At 40.0% G+C, this 17,457-nt stretch overlaps 1 protein-coding gene across 3 annotated transcripts; it reads right to left on the reverse strand.

The window, feature by feature from the left end:
- paqr4.S (progestin and adipoQ receptor family member IV S homeolog) lies at positions 1-17,457 on the reverse strand. 3 transcript variants are annotated; one of them, XM_041577901.1, is made up of 4 exons: positions 15,867-17,457; positions 15,289-15,764; positions 4,783-5,001; positions 1-1,171 (listed from the first exon to the last, which is right to left on the reverse strand). In XM_041577901.1, exons 2-4 carry the CDS (start codon positions 15,452-15,454, stop codon positions 738-740), a joined length of 819 nt encoding a protein of 272 aa, XP_041433835.1. In that variant the 5' UTR covers positions 15,455-15,764; positions 15,867-17,457; the 3' UTR covers positions 1-737. The 3 variants fall into 3 exon arrangements, with proteins under 3 accessions (XP_041433835.1, XP_018094868.1, XP_041433834.1); XM_018239379.2 differs by having other exon boundaries at positions 15,289-15,485; positions 15,867-17,456; XM_041577900.1 differs by having other exon boundaries at positions 15,289-17,457.

Here is a 17,457-nt window from a genome sequence, read left to right on the forward strand (position 1 = left end):
GAGTCAGATAGGTAATGTAAAAGCTTTGGGCAAATACTTTATGGCAAAATTATAAGAAGCATGCAAAGTCAATTTTATGGTAGATGTAAAAAAAGGTTCATTTCTGGTGTCAGTGTCTCTTTAAACTGGAAATCAGTTGCTGCGCTGCTGTAGAGGATTTATGGCTGACCTGGGTGCTGCCTTCACTGCTCGCAGCATTCATCAGGCTTAAATTTAAATCATGAAAGCTGAAAAATCCTCCACAGCAGCGCAGCAACTGACTTCCGGCTTAAGAAGAAGTCGGGCCAGGAGATGTGGAGCGCGCACGTAGAATAAAGCTGAGGGCATGTCGCCATATTGCCCTATTTCTGAGAGACAGCACAACCGGATGAAGATATTCATTATGGTATTTTTTAATAAAGCATTAAAATAGTGAACATTGTGCTGGAAGGAGGAGGTACTATAATGTTTTTTTAAATCTTAGTGTTACTGGTCCTTTAATGCAAATGTATTTTTTGTTTATATATTCTAAAATATGGTAAACTTCAAGTTTTCTACAGTACTTTATAAAACATTTTCTTGTGGAGCGGGGCTTGCCTTGTGCACTTCATCCCCGTACCAGCAGCATGCTACAATATGGTATAGAGCACCACTACCTCCTCTCAAACACTGCCGCTTTTTCTAAAAGCTAAGCTGCCCTCAGGTCTAATCAGACTATTTAGGAAGAAGGATGATCTTAACCCTGCTGATGAAGAGTCTCAGTCCGAGGGGCAGGAATGGCTACTGATCCAAGAAAGATCAGAAGTCACGCCCCAGTGCAAATACAGGATGCTGATCACCACCAAGACATGCATGATCTGATGGCTGTTGAACCAGTAGTCAAATTTTCCTGGGTGAAGGCGCTCGGGTAGACGAGAAACGTTAATTATGCCGCCAAGCAAGGCCAAACCATCCATCAAGAGGTAGCAGCGCAGTGAGGATGGGTGTCCAAAACCTAGGTCTGCCCAGCGCAGGTAAAAAATGAAGAAGCGGAATGCGGCCTGCCAGGCAAATGAGCAGAGCCGACTGACATTGCTGTGGGCGCTGACTGCACAGAAGATCACGTAGCTCGATAAAGCAGAATATGCCAGAAGGGCCAAAGTCCTAGTGGATGGGTAGCACATCAAGGTACAGTATATGATTGGAAGGGCACCTGCAGAAAAAGAAAATAATGCAGTAAAAAAATAAATCCTGTACAGCCGGTGGGCAGCATGTGGCCTCATAGACCTGTCATCTAACTGCCCTATACGTTTCCCCATGTAATGACAGTGCTGATATACAATTAGGGGAACATTTATAAAAGGTCAAGGGGAATTTTCAAGTTAAAAAAATTTAAATTTCGAGCTATTTTTTGTGTACTTCGACTAGGGAATAGTCCAAATTCGATTTTGAAAAAATTTGAATATCGAAATTTATAATGTACTGTCTACTTAAAAATTCGACTTCGACCATTCGCCATCTAACCTGCCGAGTTGCTGTTTTAGCCTATGGGGGACCTCCTGGAACCTATTCGGAGTCAATTGGTGGACTGTGAAAAATCTAAATTTTTTTGGGGAAAAACTTTGAATCAAATTCGATCGAATGTGCTATTCCTTTGATTAGTACGATTCATATTCAGCCGAATACGGACCTATTCGATCGAAAACTGACCTATTCGACCAAACAAAAAACAAAAACTTTGACTTAATTTCGGTTGGTCTTTTTGAATTCGAATTTAGAAGTTTTTTCACAGAACATTTTTTTAAGTAAAAAAACTGCCCTAAAAACGAACACTTTATAACTTTAGCATTTCTAAAAGTGTAATACAAAAGGGCAGAATTTAGTTAACTACAATGCCAAAGTTTACACAACAAAAACATACTGTATGCACTATTTCCTATTTGATTCTTTTTGTAAATTATTTATTTATGAGAATTTTTAGAGGGTAAAGAAAGAAAAAAGGAGGGGGGAAAAATATCAAATATTCCATTTCACTTTGAATGTAAAATACATACATTAATGTTAAATAAATATCAAGGTATATTATATATATATATATATATATATATATATATATATATATATATATATATATATATATATATATATATATATATATATATATATATATATATATATATATATATACCATTCTATAAATTGAACAGAATAAAAAAGGTATTGGAGGAAAAATAAGAATTTTTGGACAGACATAATATCAAAGGCTATTGTGATACTAAACTCTATAGTTAGTATAGATATGGGTATATAGAATTTAATTAAAAGTAGGGAGGGGTGTGTGTGTGGATGCTGGGTTTTCGTTTGGAGGGGTTGGACTTGATGGACTTTGTCTTTTTTCAACCCGATATAACTATGTAAGAAGGAACATAAGGGAAGGGTTTGCTTTCCTGGTAGTCCTTGCATCGTATCTTTTATTTTTAGCATAAAAAGTGTAAGATGTTTTTTAATAATCTTGCCCTTCGTTGAATCATAATGAAGAGCCACTAAAGCAGGAATATCTGGTTCCTTTAATAAAGGGAGTTCTTTTTTTGGATATTATTAAAGATCTTTCCCCAGAATACTTGTATTTCTTTACATTCAGACCATATATGTAGTGGGGTCCCTTCTCTCAGTTGACCTCTCCAGCACATTTTGTCTAATTGCGGAAAAATTTTATGCAGGATTTTATTTCTAATGGCATAGTACCATATGGTCCCACTGTGTTCTCTAGCCGCAGTACATCTGCTTTTGTTTCCAATTGGTACAAGCAGTAATGAACTGCAATTGTCTTGTGTTTGCAGCCTCAGCACAAATCAGAAGCTTCCAGAGAAAGCCTCCAAATAGCACCAAGGTTGTAAGCACAGGACACCCTTGTCTTGTGTCAGGGACAGAGGTGGGAGGGAACAGAGAGATGGAGGGAGACCAAAAATGGTGCAGAAATGGGGGAATGAGAGAGAAAAAGACTGGGAGGAGAGAATAAAATGAACAAGTAGACGTATAGTGTAATGGGCTCATCCTCCAACTTAGCAGCTTGGCCACAATGGAGTTCTGTTGTTTTGTTTTAAATAGTTCACCAGTGCTGAAACTGGTTGTCTGCAACTGACAGGACTATCAAGTAGGTGGCTGTAGTCAGTCCAAATGGCTGCTTCTAGAAGAAAAGGAAGAATACAATTTCAATCTTTATTCCATAGGTTAAAATCAAATGTCCTTAGGAACCCATGGAATAAAGATCGGAATTTTATCCAACCTGGTGTGTCGCAGGAGTGCGTGCCTGTTCTTCCTTTTCCTTACATCTCACCCAAGCTACGGGATCGGGGCGCTGCACCCGGGCCACCCTTTCTCATTGGTGAGTGTGAACAACGCTTATATTGTTTGAATTTAAATGCAGAGAATGCTGAACCCTTAAAAGACAGACCTGGGGCCACGCACCCAGGTCAATTTCAATGACGGGTGAGCTTTGATTAGGAATATTGGAACATTCACTTTTTTAGGATAAAGCCGCGGGGGGGGGGTTTTCAGCTTGAGCTTCTATCTAGAAGATGCCAAAAACTTTCCGTCAGCTAATTGTTTTCTTGATTGGATGTTTTATTGTTTGTATATTAATGTTTGTTATATATAGTGAATAACATACCCCCTATTGTAAAATATAAGAATATCATAAGGCACGGAGGAGTTCCATGACCAAAGTAACTCCTAATATCCTCATATTTTACAACAGTGGGTACATTTTATTTATTTATTATAATACACAAGTTTCATTGAGGCACGTGACAGGAATTACATCGGTAAGAACTGTTTATAAAGGATATTATTAAGGGCTCTTGTGTATATATAAAATATCAAAAACATACCTTTTCATTGGTGTCAGTGTAACTCTCTGGTGGTAAAAATATGATCAATCATCATGGTAAATCATAACCGCCACGGGACACAACGTCCCATGTGGCATCTTCTTTAGGACAGAGAATATAATACCACAGTGTAAATGTATTTTAGGGCGCTTCGTGACCCAAGGGATTTCCCAAAGCTAACAAAGTGCCATCACCTTAATATACTGTGGCTTAACTAATTTGGCTGATTAATTAACTTGGCTGATTCATCAATTAAAAGTAAACAGCATTGTACCGCTGTGTTGCATTGATGTCTAGGGGAGTCATAGGACTTTGGCCACAGGAAATTATTTCTAGATCAAATGCTTTTCTATATCAAATTACACATGACGCAGATCATGGGGAAAAACAGCAGCACAGGAACAAGTTATAGATATTAGTCCTGGGGGAAAATAGAAGGATTTTTAAAAATCCAATTTACCTATCTATAAGTATCAGTGGCATCCCCCAAACTACTTAAAGAAATCTTGACTTAAACCTTGAGGATAAAGAATGCTTAATTATATACACTCATTTAGTTGCGTAGCTCTTTATTGGATCTGATGGTTTATAGACTTAACGAATATTACAATGAATGTATATGGGTAGAACTAAATGTAGGCGTCAAGTTGGACGCAACGGAAAACAAGGTAAGCAACAGCAATGTCGGATGGCATCGCAACGTTCATCCGACAGAATGCAACGTCTGCATCCGACAGTCGTGTCATGTTGGATGCACGCTGCGACTTCTTCCGACATTTCTATTTCTAACCTTATCCCCAGCACATCCGACTTGACACCAGCGTTTCGCCGCGTCGTGTCGTTGGATCGGACCTAAATGGCCCATGTAGTTCTACCCTTTCACAGGCTTTTTAAAAAGAAAACTGGAGTGTCGATAGGCACAAAAAAGACTTACCTAGCGTGTTAACCAGACAGATTCCACACATGTCAAATGTAAGAAGTTTGTGGTAGACTGGAGCCCCACCGTGATGGTTCATGAAGAGATGATACACAACACTGCCCAATTGTGGAGTTACACATGCCAGGTAATGTACCAAACCTAGCCATGGCACGGACAGCTGAAGCCAGTGTATGTGAAGAGGAAGCAGGAAAAGGAAACAGAGAAGTGGGATCCCTGCAAGAAATGTACAGAAACAAGACTTCACTTACTTGAAGCTCGTAAACGATATGATATTCAGCCTGCTATATAAAATAGAATCTTTAGATAATAGATTGTTGGAATTTATCTATTCAAACCCCTTCAGAAATCCAACTGTTGGGTCATGACTCACCAGAGCTCATAACACATATATAGAAAAACATTTGTGTCTAAGACAACATATAAGCATTCGTCATAAATTGCACTCTTTCGAGTGAAAATAGGAATTATTCATCCTTACTGCGATTCGGCCCTACCCCCACCGTTTGAGAACCACTGTTTTAGATGGATCTATAGAACAATTTTAGAGCAATAAAGCCATGAATGTGTGGGCATTGGTGCAAATGGAACCTATACATGACAGAGCTTTGATGGAACAACTGCGAGTATTAAATGCCCATAACCATAACTTTTGTAATGCTGTCTGCTCTTTGGAGGGAATCCAACAGTCTCTCTCTACTGGAAACAAGATAGCGCTAGAAGCAAACGTGTTTTATCAAGCCTGTAATCCAATCCATGGTGTTACTTACCGTGCTGAGGTACTGCATGCCACTAAACAACCAGGAATTCCTGCCTTTAACCTGCCTTCTAATGTAAGCAAATTCCAAATCAAGTATCAAGCCCAAGCTCATTAATAAAGAGTCTGAAGCCATATTTTGAAGCTTATTAATTCATATGGAAGGCCTGAATAGCTGAACACTCTTCCATAACACAGGAATGCCCGTTGTTATATGAAATTGCTGCACCGTGACTTACTATCACAATGTATAAAACATCATGGGACAAAGCAAGCAATGCAGGAATATAAAAAAACAATAGGAAGCGCAAAACATACATACACAACTACATAATGTGGGTACAGTGCTGTGTATACAAATAGGATCTGTGTATGTATATATATATATATATATATATATATATATATATATATATATATATATATATATATATATATATATATATATAATATGTTGAATATCGGTCTCATCTAACTTGGGATGTACCGAATCCACTATTTTGGATTCGGCCGAACACCTGAATCCTTCGCGAAAGATTCGGCCAAATACCGAACCGAATGCAAATCCTAATTTGCATATGCAAATTAGGGGTGGGAAGGGGAAAACATTTTTTACTTCCTTGTTTTGTGACAAAAATTACATATGCAAATTAGGATTCAGTTCAGCCTGGCAGAAGGAATATAAAAATTCAACCTAACTCCCAACCATGATTTGGCAACTTTGGTCGAATTTGGAAAATGAAGCGTTGTGAGTGCCATCCCACTGGCAATTTACCTTTTAGCTGGCGGGAAGGCAGTATGCAGCGATCTAGTCGCCCGAAGAGGAAGCGATTTGTCGATGGGCGACTAAATAGCAGCGTGTCTCTGCCCTTCACCCACACCTTTGGTGGGGGAAAATATTTTATCTTAACAGGTGCTCTTTAACAGGCCTTGAGGCTGAGTCTACCTGCAACTAATCCAGGACTCCCCATAGAGGCAAGCCACATAGTTTGGGAACCAGTGGTCTACTTCATTTTTAGCTGCATCCATATATTTCCACAGACAAAAGTAAGACAAAATTTTATCCAAGTCAATTTGAAATATATACAAAACAATATGTCCATCTATTTATTGCTGCAAGCTTTAACCTTGAAAAAAACCTTTCTGTAATAAAGAACCCTAGCAACATCGGACTGCAAAAGAACGCTCATTGATGGAGTAATGGTCCATTTGAAGGGTACAGCTGCCAATTTCAAGGATTTTATACTGAGAAGATATTTAACTACAAAAATGCTGGGATGTAAATAATCTGGCTGGGAATGTGGTCACATGGGTTGAAATAGCTTGATTTAATATACTGACATGAATTTGAGATTCTTAAATGGCCAGTCAAGCATGAAAAACCCTGTGAGTGCAAGATGAGTCAGAGTAAATTAAAATACACTAGCTTAGTAATTAAGGATGATCCAGAGGTGCTATAGAATGACCCAGTCAGGTGAGGGGGAAAAAAAACTAGCAAGACAATATTTGGTTCCTGTCTTTTTTTTCATCCTTTAGTAAAAAGAAAAGGTTTCATATGTTTCTCCTATACGCCAAACAGAAAGGACAAGAGCAATAAGGAATAAGAGATGGCACTGCTCAGATGTATTTGTTAAAGGAGTGTAAAATGCTGAGTAAGCTCTCCCCTCCTTATACTTTTCTTAAATCATCTTTTCAAAGCCCTTTTAAATCGCCAGCGGGATGGCACTCGGAACGCTTCGTTTTCCGAAGTTGCCTCACACGAAAGCTTCAGGCGACTTCGGAAATTGAAGCATTCCGAGTGCCATCTCTCTGGCGATTTACATTCTAGCCAGCGGAAGGCAGTTCGGGGACATTAGTCACCCTAAGAAGAAGCGATTTGTCGCTGGGCGGCTAATCTCCTGAAATAGCAGTGTGTCTCTGCCTTTGGATGCTGCCCATTTAGTAGTAGGTTTGTCCTAAATTGTACAACTACAGCAATAATATCTGCATACCATGCTATAATCTACAGCAGCTCAAGTAGTCATTTCTGAAAAACACTAGTATTTCTCATAATGCCATGAACTGGTCTCATGCGGTACAAGGGTTTGTAGGCTTTCAATAAAAAAAAAAAAGAAAGGTAGGCATTGGGGGGGGGGGTTAAGTTATTTTAGTACAGCAGTGACATTGACGGCAGCTTAGGTTATTTGTCTAAGAATATTAGAAGATTTACCTTAGCAAGATTGTACCTGGGGAGGACACAGGCAACGACCTCTATGCTTGCAAGAAGCTTACAGCAAACTTGTTTGCTCAATGGTGAGGGTAGTTTGAGAGAACAAAACGGAAATCTTGTATTTTACTTAAGCTGCACACACACACACATTATATTATATACCATACACACACAAATGAAGATCATTGCCGTGACTGAAAGTAATGCCCTATGCAACACAACCAAAAAGCAATGACGATTATTACAGCTTCTCTTTGGCCAGCAGTACAAGTCCTTAATTTAGAATATGCTAGACCTAATGCTTTTATAAGCTGGAGGGTTTTTTATACATGCTATCGATCCTTGCTTTATAACCTAATATTAGACATGGTTGGTTGTATTGATTAAATCATTTCATCTTCTCATATGTTGGTCTGCACGACACCAGAGCCCGGTACTAAATAAATAGAGCCTTGAACATAACATACATAAAGTTGAATCGCTGATCACAGTTAAATCTGCATTAGAGGCACTGAAAAGCCAGAGCCTGCCCTTCCCAATACCCTCTGCAGCACAGAACCTGCCCTTCCCAATAACCTCTGCAGCACAGTGGCATTGCTGAATGTATCAATGGAGGGGTTGTGTTACCTTAAAGGAGAAGGAAAGTCTTTTTGCACTTGAGGGTGCCAAATGTTAGGCACCCCCAAGTGATTGTATCTACTTATCTGAAACCCAGGGCCGGTGCTCCTATCAGCAGAAAACTGCCCAGGGTTATTCCAGTGAGCACCACGGAATGATCCTCTTTCGGCTTCTTCTTTCTTCAAATTTACTGGGACAGACACGTGCAATAGAACAAAATGGCCAACTTTTTAGTTAAAGTTCAGCTTTCTGCTCTACTGCGCAGCCACACGAGGAAAGAGGAAGAGGGGAAGAGGATCGCTCCGTGGTGTTCGCTGGAATAATCCCGGGCCGGTGCAGTTTTCTGCTGATAGGAACACCGGGCGGGGGTTTCAGGTAAGTAAATACAATCACTTGGAGTTTGCCTAACATTTGACACCCCCAAGTGCAAGAACACTTTTCTTCTTCTTCAAGGGCAGAGACACACGCTCAGATTTGGGGAGACTAGTCGCCCATCGACAGTAACTCGCTGGCAAACGAAGCGATCCAAGTGCCATCCCGCCAGCGATTTAGATTCTAGCCGGCGGGAGGCAGTTCAGGGAGATTAGTCGCCCCGAAAAAGAGTCGATTTATGGCTGGGCGACTAATCTCCCTGAATCTAAACGTGTAAAGAGAACAGCAGCTACCCCACTGTTAAGCACCTGCCAACAAGGAAATGTCCTTTGTCTTTTCACAAAGAGAAATAAGTAGTTGTTGTTTCATACCAAGTTCTCTACCCTGGCACCGATAAGAACAGCGCAAAATGTTGCTTCCTGTCCTTGAGAAATACAGATCTCAAGCATCCTAGCTGAAGGAATCCAGGTCACTACTAAAGAGATTACGACTCAGAGCTCCTTACAGGAGCGTTCCACATACTCACCTCAAAGCTTTTAAAGACTTTAAATTCTTATCTTAAACATCAGACTAGAGTAATGGTTTAAGCATACTGAAAGGGGCAGGATAATAACCTAGCCTAAAATGTTATCTTCTGCTTGAAGACTACAGAAAATCTGAGTCAAAGAAAGGCCATGATCACAAGACTTGCTTGCATTAGTGTGATCACAGAGTTGCAAATGTTTAAGCTCGGCATTGAAAAGTGTGGCCTAAAACTAGCCATACACAGAAATTTTAATCTTGCCCATGACTAATGGTAAATATTGGTAGACAGTTGGGTAGAGAGATGGAGTAACATTAACATATAGAGTGAAATATAGCACATCTGAAGTAAGCATCATTCTATTTCATAATACGTACCAACCCAAACAAAACTTATAAAACTACCAGTAGGGATGGGCGAATTTTTTCGCTGCAAAAATGACACCCATAGACTTGTATGGCGTCGTGCATAAGAAAATTCGCCGCGCAACAAAATTTTTTTGACACCCATAGACTTGGGCGTCTGCGACATTTCGGCGGCGAATTTTTGGCGAAATGAAGCATCATATTCGCCCTTTCCTAATCAACTGACCAAATTTACAAAACTGCCCGATCAATAAACTAACCTTTATAGTATCTCAGGTATAAAGATAAAGTATTCATACTCCGCCCAACACACACATTCTGAATATCACACAAAACAAATTTTAGTAGCCAGTTTTACAGACAAGCTAATAAATGGACATTCTGATAAAGAGTTCCACTAAGCAGTAACGTTCCAGTAGCCATACATGGGCTAACTGAGGCCTCCTGAGCCAGAAGCTTACTATATCAGCCAAATATCTATCAGGCAGCTCAGCTCATTTGGACAAGAACTGCATCAGCATATTTATGGGGCTTGTAAGAGGCTGTTTTTACTTCAGTGTACTTGAAATGCTTATTTTGAATCTCAGGACAGACATGGTTTTGCATTGCTGATTGGTCTCCATAGGCACTTAGCAAGATCCAACTATTTGCCTGGAGGGCATGTAATTATAAAAAAGTTATGAACGACACTCATATTTATTGTTTAGGCTTACTGCCCTTTATTTTAGGCCACAGTTTGACTTATGTTTGAGGGCAAACGTAATCAAATCCGCCCCATTTGTGAAGCAAAATCGGTGACCTTGCAAAATAAGTAGATCATGCCATGTATTACCAACTTAATGCCACCTCCGAACAGGACACAAAACCCTTACCAAGTACAAATATGCACATTGCCCTTGCCAGCTAAAACATCTACATCTATTGTTGTTAAACTGCAATCCTTTTGTTTTATTGTGGGGTGTAATTTAACTGTAGAGCAGGTCTACTTTGCCTAGTCTACAACATTTAGATTAAAACAGTTAAGCCTCAATATCATCATATATACGTAACTTAGACAAGAGATTGACATGGGGTGCCAAAATCTAATTTTTCTGCATTTCCACTCATACCCATATTACTAATATATCATTGACAGATGAGGTTTTAATCTCTGTTAATCTTCTGTTTGACAAGCTATATCTCAATTTCTGATGAGGAACAAGAAAACTGTACTGGTCATTTACCAGGCTTTTAAGTCAAGCTAATGAATAAGAAATGAGCTCTTATTTGTTTCTAGTTGCACAATTGCAATCTTTTGATGTAAGTAAGCACAGCCTTGTTGCTCTGCCTCATCTTATGCCAATACATGATAAGTTTTTTTTGTTTTTTTTAAAAATGACATACGTGCATTCATCAGCAATAAAAATGACAGTAAATATAAAGAGTCATTTGTGGACCTATGGAAAAGTTTACATCTGACAGCTTTAAAACCATGATAAAAAAAAATATATCTTGTATTTACAGACTGGGGAAGCTTATCAAGCACACTTGCTTTTTGCGCGATTCCCGAGAGTGAAAAGTTCAATAAATAAAGGCCCTACATGTAGACAAGTATTCTATACTCTACAATAATATAGGCACAAAAATTCCATAAAACGTGCGTAAGGGAATCGAACCCCAACAGACCACTGCTCTAGAAGTGGAATTAGATCTGCCAATTTGTTTCATATAATCTGGTCTTGTCCCCACATCTCCAGGTTTTGGGCAGCAGTGATTAATTACCTCTCAAATAATCTATCTTTCCCTACCATACTTGCAACTGCTAGCTGTCCTATAATTTGACCTGGGTCAAAGCCCTTTACTGGTCCCCTAAATAATGTGGAAAACCGGTTAACTCATCCAACCTTTTCCATGGTTTGGATGCTGAACCCAGAAAATGAAGCCAGGGAAAGATCAAGTTGCAGATGAACATACAATAAAGTATTGCAATAAAAAAAGGTTTATATCACATCAAATTGTGTCATATCTCACATGTAATCATAGGCATAACTGCCTTTAAATCTCCCATGTATCTCCTAGGTCCACTTTTTACGTATTGCCTTCAATCAGAGAAACACACAAATGCTAAATGCCACCCAGGGGTAGAGATGCCCACTAATCACTAAGAGCTGACCATACAAAATCCACTTTTCTTGCAACTGAACATTACAACACTGACATAGCTACTTAGTTAAATTGGGTTGAAAAAAGACAAAGTCCATCAAGTTCAACCACTCCAAATCAAAACCCAGCATCCATACATACACCCCTCCCTACTTTCACATAAATAATATATACCCATACCTATACTTACTATTGAGTTTAGTATCACAATAGCCTTTGATATTATGTCTGTCCAAAAAATCATCCAAGTCCCTCTTATAGTCATTAACTGAATCAGCATCACAACATCACCTGGCAGTGCATTCCACAACCTCACTGACTGTGAAGCACCCCCTACGTTGCTTCAAATGAAAGTTCTTTTCTTCTAGTCTAAAGGGGTGGCCTCTGGTACAGTGATCCACTTTATGGGTAAAAAGGTCCCCTGCCATTTGTCTATAATGTCCTCTAATGTACTTGTAAAGTGTAATCATGTCCCCTCGCAAGCGCCTTTTTTCCAGAGAAAACAACCCCAACCTTGACAGTCTACCCTTAATTTAAGTCTTCCAACCCTCTAACCAATTTAGTTGCACTTAGTCTCTGCACTCTGCACCCAATAAAATATATTTTTTAACTAATTTTCTCTGGTTACGTCGATCTGTCTGAGTGCCAGTTGGCCCTGCTTCTTCTTCATACCTTTGCCGTACCGCTCCCTAAAGCTGGGGGTCTGGGGCTGGTACACCCGGACCACATTTACTATTTGGTGAGTCATTTACAATTTATTTGGGGCACCTTGTTTCTCCAAATTACTGCAATATTGCTTCAACTACTCAATTTAACTGAAGGTGGGACCTGGATTTTTACTATTGACGAGTGAGCTGTTATCTGGTTACCTTCCCATTGTTCTGCTGATGGGCTGCTGGGGGGAGAAGGTAGGGGGTGATATCTCTCCAACTTGCAGTACAGCAGTAAAGAGTGACTGACATTTATCAGACCACAAGTCACATGACTGGAGGCTTCTGGGAAACTGACAATTTTCTAGCCCCATGTCAGATTTCAAAATGAAATATAAAAAAATCAGTTTGCTCTTTCGAAAAATGGATTTCAGAAGTCTGCTGGAGTAGCACTATTAACTGATGCGTTTTTTTATAAAAAAAAAAATTTTCTCATGAAAGTATTCTTTTAATGCCAAACATTCAGCCGAGCTTATGTCCAGCTAAGGAAACAAATGAATGCAACTGTAGTTGCGAAAGCTACGACACAAGCTGAAAACACCACTTGTCCTTATTGACCTCTGCTAGCCACAATTAACAAACATATGCATTATCTGAAGTCAGCAGGTTTTTCCTGTATACAGTTTGCACAGTCATGGGTATGCATCTAATACACTCACCTGTGCAGATATTTAGAATGTCCTTTACTGTAAAGTTTGCACTTTGTTCTACTGCAACCCTTGGCTACATAACAAGCAACACAAGAGGCTCTTTTTACAACAATAGAACAGTAATTGCTTTAAAAACACCAAAATTAAATGTAGGGGAGGAGTAAAATGTTAATAAAACATGATTCTATTAAGATAATATATTACTAGGGATGAACAGAATCCACTGTTTTGGATCCGGCCGAACCCCAGAATCCTTCGTGAAAGATTTGACCGAATACCGAACCGAATCCGAATTTGCATATGCAAATTAGGGGTGGGAAGGGAAGACATTTTTTACTTCCTTGTTTTGTGACAAAAAGTCACACGATTTCCCTCCCTGCACCTAGTTTGCATATGTAAATTAGGATTCATATACAGTTCGGCTGGGCAGAAGGATTCGATGAATCCTGGTGAAAAATGCCGAATCCTGGCCAAATCTCGAACCGGATCCTGGATTCGGTGCATCCCTATAAATTACTCAAAAACAATTACATGACATAAATTACACAAAATAATAAGTGGTAGCAGAAAAAGTAGAAAGAGCTACTTGAAGTCAGTATCAGGGGTAGCTCAAAGCAAAAGATTGCAGCGGGCACTGATAGATCCACGAAAAGGCCTATAGATGAATGAAAAATATAACTTTATTACAAAAACATTATGTTTACCCACAGCCTTGGCTGTTCATGGATCTGTGAACGTCTGCTGCAATCTTTTGGTATTAGTTACCTCTTCAAGCATGTTCGCCGAGCAGCTGGGGAAAAGTTGGAAAGGGGGGTGGATAAGCAGGGTACTCTGTCAAATATGATTTACCTTTACTTAAAGGACAAGAAAACCAAATTCACTGGTAACTCCCAGGTATCTGAATTGTTATGTCTTTGCCCTGGCCCTGCGCTCCTTTTAGGGAAAAATGTCTTTGGGAACATTCTAGCAAAGCACTGCCATCTTACTTATTATAATCCCATGTCATTAACTGGTTAGTAGTAATGCCACATGCTCTAAGCCAGAGATGTCACACCAGAGTGGCAGTTGCATGTGCTGCCAATAGATTTATATGCCCCCAGCCATGCCAAGAGCTGCACAGACATGTACAACATTGGCACTGTATTACATTCTATCCAGCTAGCATATGGAACAATGGATAAATGGCCATCGACAAAGAAAAACATAGGGGGCTCTAAAATGGAGATGCAATGTAACCACAGACCTGTGAGTTTCTAAGCTTGATAGTGGAGCATCTTCACGGTTTCAGTAGCTTAGATTTATGAAAGCTTTGCCTCAACACATTCCAGGAAACAGTTTACTATTAGAATTGACTGTAACAGTCATGGCAAACAGGGCATATTCTCTGCCAGCTGAGGAATTGTTTAAACTCAACTGAGCAGTCCATCATTGGTTTTAATAGAAAACACCTGCCAGTACAGGTCATTTTGACCAGAAACATGCCCTAAAGAAGCTTTTAACAAGAGGATCCCAATTGCACATATTGCTTTACATATATCATAGAGAAGAAAGGAATAAACAGCTTCAGGCAGTACTTAATAAACTGCAAGTGTTCATTTATTAGCAGTGTGCAACATATTGCTTTACTGCACTGGTGTACTTCTGCACCACTTATAACTCCTTTCTTTGACATGAATGGTGTTTTTTGGCCTGAAAGCCATAAATGAGCATTACAAGCACTTATATGCGGTTTACTTTCCTGTGAACAAAACACCACGGGGATGGGTGCATGAGTCTAAAGGTGGCCAAAGGCCAATATAAGCTGCCAACAGACCAAGTTTGCAACTCATTGTGTCTCCAACAGGTAAACCTGACGATGTCGATTTTGCAGGTTCAAAAATCCCATTGGGACCACATCAGCTAGTTGATGTGGTCCTTGCGCCAAAGGCCTGTATCCATGCCATAGTCATTTGGCCCTTTGAACTGATTGTTCAATGTATGGCCACCTTAATAGGCTAAAGCAGCAGGCATTAACAAAACAGGTTTACGTTATATCAACTGTACAAAGCAGTACAAAGCAACCAGACTATAAAAACTGGATGTAAAGAATGGTTAAAATAAGGTTACTCCCCATAATTTTTCATCATACCACCAACCAACAGCTATCCCAAATCTTACCATGTGTGTAGATGTTTCCAAGTTCGTTGTGCAGATAGAAGAGGCTCCTCATGCATTCACCTCCATTTGCCACAGGACGATATCCTGTCAACACAAACTTATTGAACTGTAGGTGAGGCGGCGAGCTGGCCCAGTCTAGGAGCCGGGGACCACTCAGGAAAGCCATGTGTAATTGGAATCCGAATAAAGAACCCTATCTGAGCCACAAACAAAATATTACAATGTTTCAGTGAAAAAAATAGCTCCACTCCTTGAACATCTATTTTAGAGAGGAAAACCCATTCATTCAAGTGCCCTTACTTATGGAACACTGGAAAAATCACTGTGTAGACAGAAATTCTTCAACACTGCCCTACTGAAAGAGAGCTGAAAATAGCCTGTCAGAGACAGATAATACCTCTCCCTACCTTGAGACTTTTGCCTTCTCTATTTATGAGGATTATTACAGTCACTGGTGACAGGCTGGTTTTAGAAAACTTAATCCAGAAAAAAAATAAGAAAAGAGCAGAGATTTGTAAAGCAGCTTGAAAACATCTATTGTATCTATTAAAAATATAAAACAAGGGCACATTTCTTACTGAATCTCAGGTATATTCCTGTCGTCATACACACGTCTCCAATAAATTTAAAGATCGTTCGCAATTCATTCAGAATATTTTTCACCCAAGAAGATCTCCTGCACGGAAGTATAATGTGTCATGTTTTTCAGCCAGCATTTGTTCTCTCGCTCTTCAATTTCGTTTTTTTTTTTATTCTCTTCTCCTTGCTCCGAAGTTTCAGCTTACAGTAGTTTTTTTTATTATTACTGCCCAGTGCTTTCCTTCTAATACTTTTTCTTAGACAATAAATACTTTCAAACACAATGTGACTCTCACAAATCCTGAACATGCAGTCCACCAACTATAAAACAGCTCTTCCTCTTTAAAGACCTCAGTGGGATTCCTCAACTACAACTGTAAGAGTTTGATAAGTCTCGTAACCTGCTTTTTACTTATTTAAAGGAAGAGGTAGGAACATTCCATTTCCATTTCAACCACTTAAAAAGTCCTCACTACAAAAGGGTGCCGTCCGAATCTGCATATCCGTTGAGTCCTATATAGTGCAAATAATAACCCCAACGAAGGACATTGTCTGTAACATGAGGCTGAACAAACTCTTTTAACCAAAGTTACAGGTAAATATTCCTCGATACCATTCAAGAAAAACCAATGTAATAGACGAGTAAAAATCTATCAACCGAAGTCGCTGGTAAACTTCCCTTATTACCAGTCCAGAAAAGCCAAGACAAATATAATTAACGAAGTTGCTGGTAAATGTCTGTTAATAGTCGGTTTAGGGGAGACAGGGTGTCATTTGCAGTGAATCAGTTCAGAAATGATTGGATATTTGAATCTAATTTCCCACAGCGGGCGGGTGTCCCTAATAATAAGAAAGGCATTGTCCTTGTGTAACAGCACATCCAATGAATGGGAAATATATCCTCTCAGCTGTTCCAGGCTGGTGAAACTTCGTTGTCTGTCGAGTCCCGTCCAGGTATCCCTTAGTACCGAATAGGGCATACGGGGATAATGGGATTTTCCTTGTTACGGTGTATGCAGAAGCCAGTCGTCCATCCTTGGGTGGGTGGGGGGGGAAGGGGTGTCCTTTGTAAATGAAACAATCCTTAGGTCAGCCAGCGACCAATAGTGACGTCCCTGGACAGGCAATACCATTACCGTAGGGTCCCTGGGGGTCAATGAAAATCCGATGTCACCTATAAATCCTCATGGAGCAGCAGGAGTGGACAGAAATTAGTGCAATGGAAATGCAATCAGTGCAGACCATTTTGTATCATCCCCCCCCTCACAGCAGATTTATGAGGTAACCTCAAGGATGCCATAATACCGCATTTCTGAGGTAAAAAATCTCGGTTTCTGAGGGGGGGGGAATAACTCACCCTCTCTCCGGCCTCCTGTCATCTATCCCCCTGCTGAACCGCCCCCTCCCCCGGCCACCCCTCCCCTCTTCCTCCCGGTGACTTGAGCGGCTCCAGTTCCAAACCCTTCCAGTCAGACAGATGGGAAAAGCGTATAGCAACTTGGCTCCACCCCCTCACCCTCTAGGACGCCGCATCCTCTCCGTAGTTCTGCCCCTCACTAGCACATTCCCTCCACCAGCGCGCGCTGTCAG

Source organism: Xenopus laevis, chromosome 9_10S, assembly GCF_017654675.1.
Source record: "Xenopus laevis strain J_2021 chromosome 9_10S, Xenopus_laevis_v10.1, whole genome shotgun sequence".
Classification (NCBI taxonomy): domain Eukaryota; kingdom Metazoa; phylum Chordata; class Amphibia; order Anura; family Pipidae; genus Xenopus; species Xenopus laevis.

Bases quoted from the DNA above. Each gene is read 5' to 3' on its own strand.
- paqr4.S (XM_041577901.1), bottom strand. From the start codon at position 15,454: ATGGCTTTCCTGAGTGGTCCCCGGCTCCTAGACTGGGCCAGCTCGCCG. The intron at 5,002-15,288 runs GTAAGATTTGGG...CATTTCTTGCAG, and splicing joins TGGAAACATCTACACACATG to GGATCCCACTTCTCTGTTTC. The intron at 1,172-4,782 runs GTAAGTCTTTTT...CTTTTTCTGCAG, and splicing joins CTGTCTGGTTAACACGCTAG to GTGCCCTTCCAATCATATAC.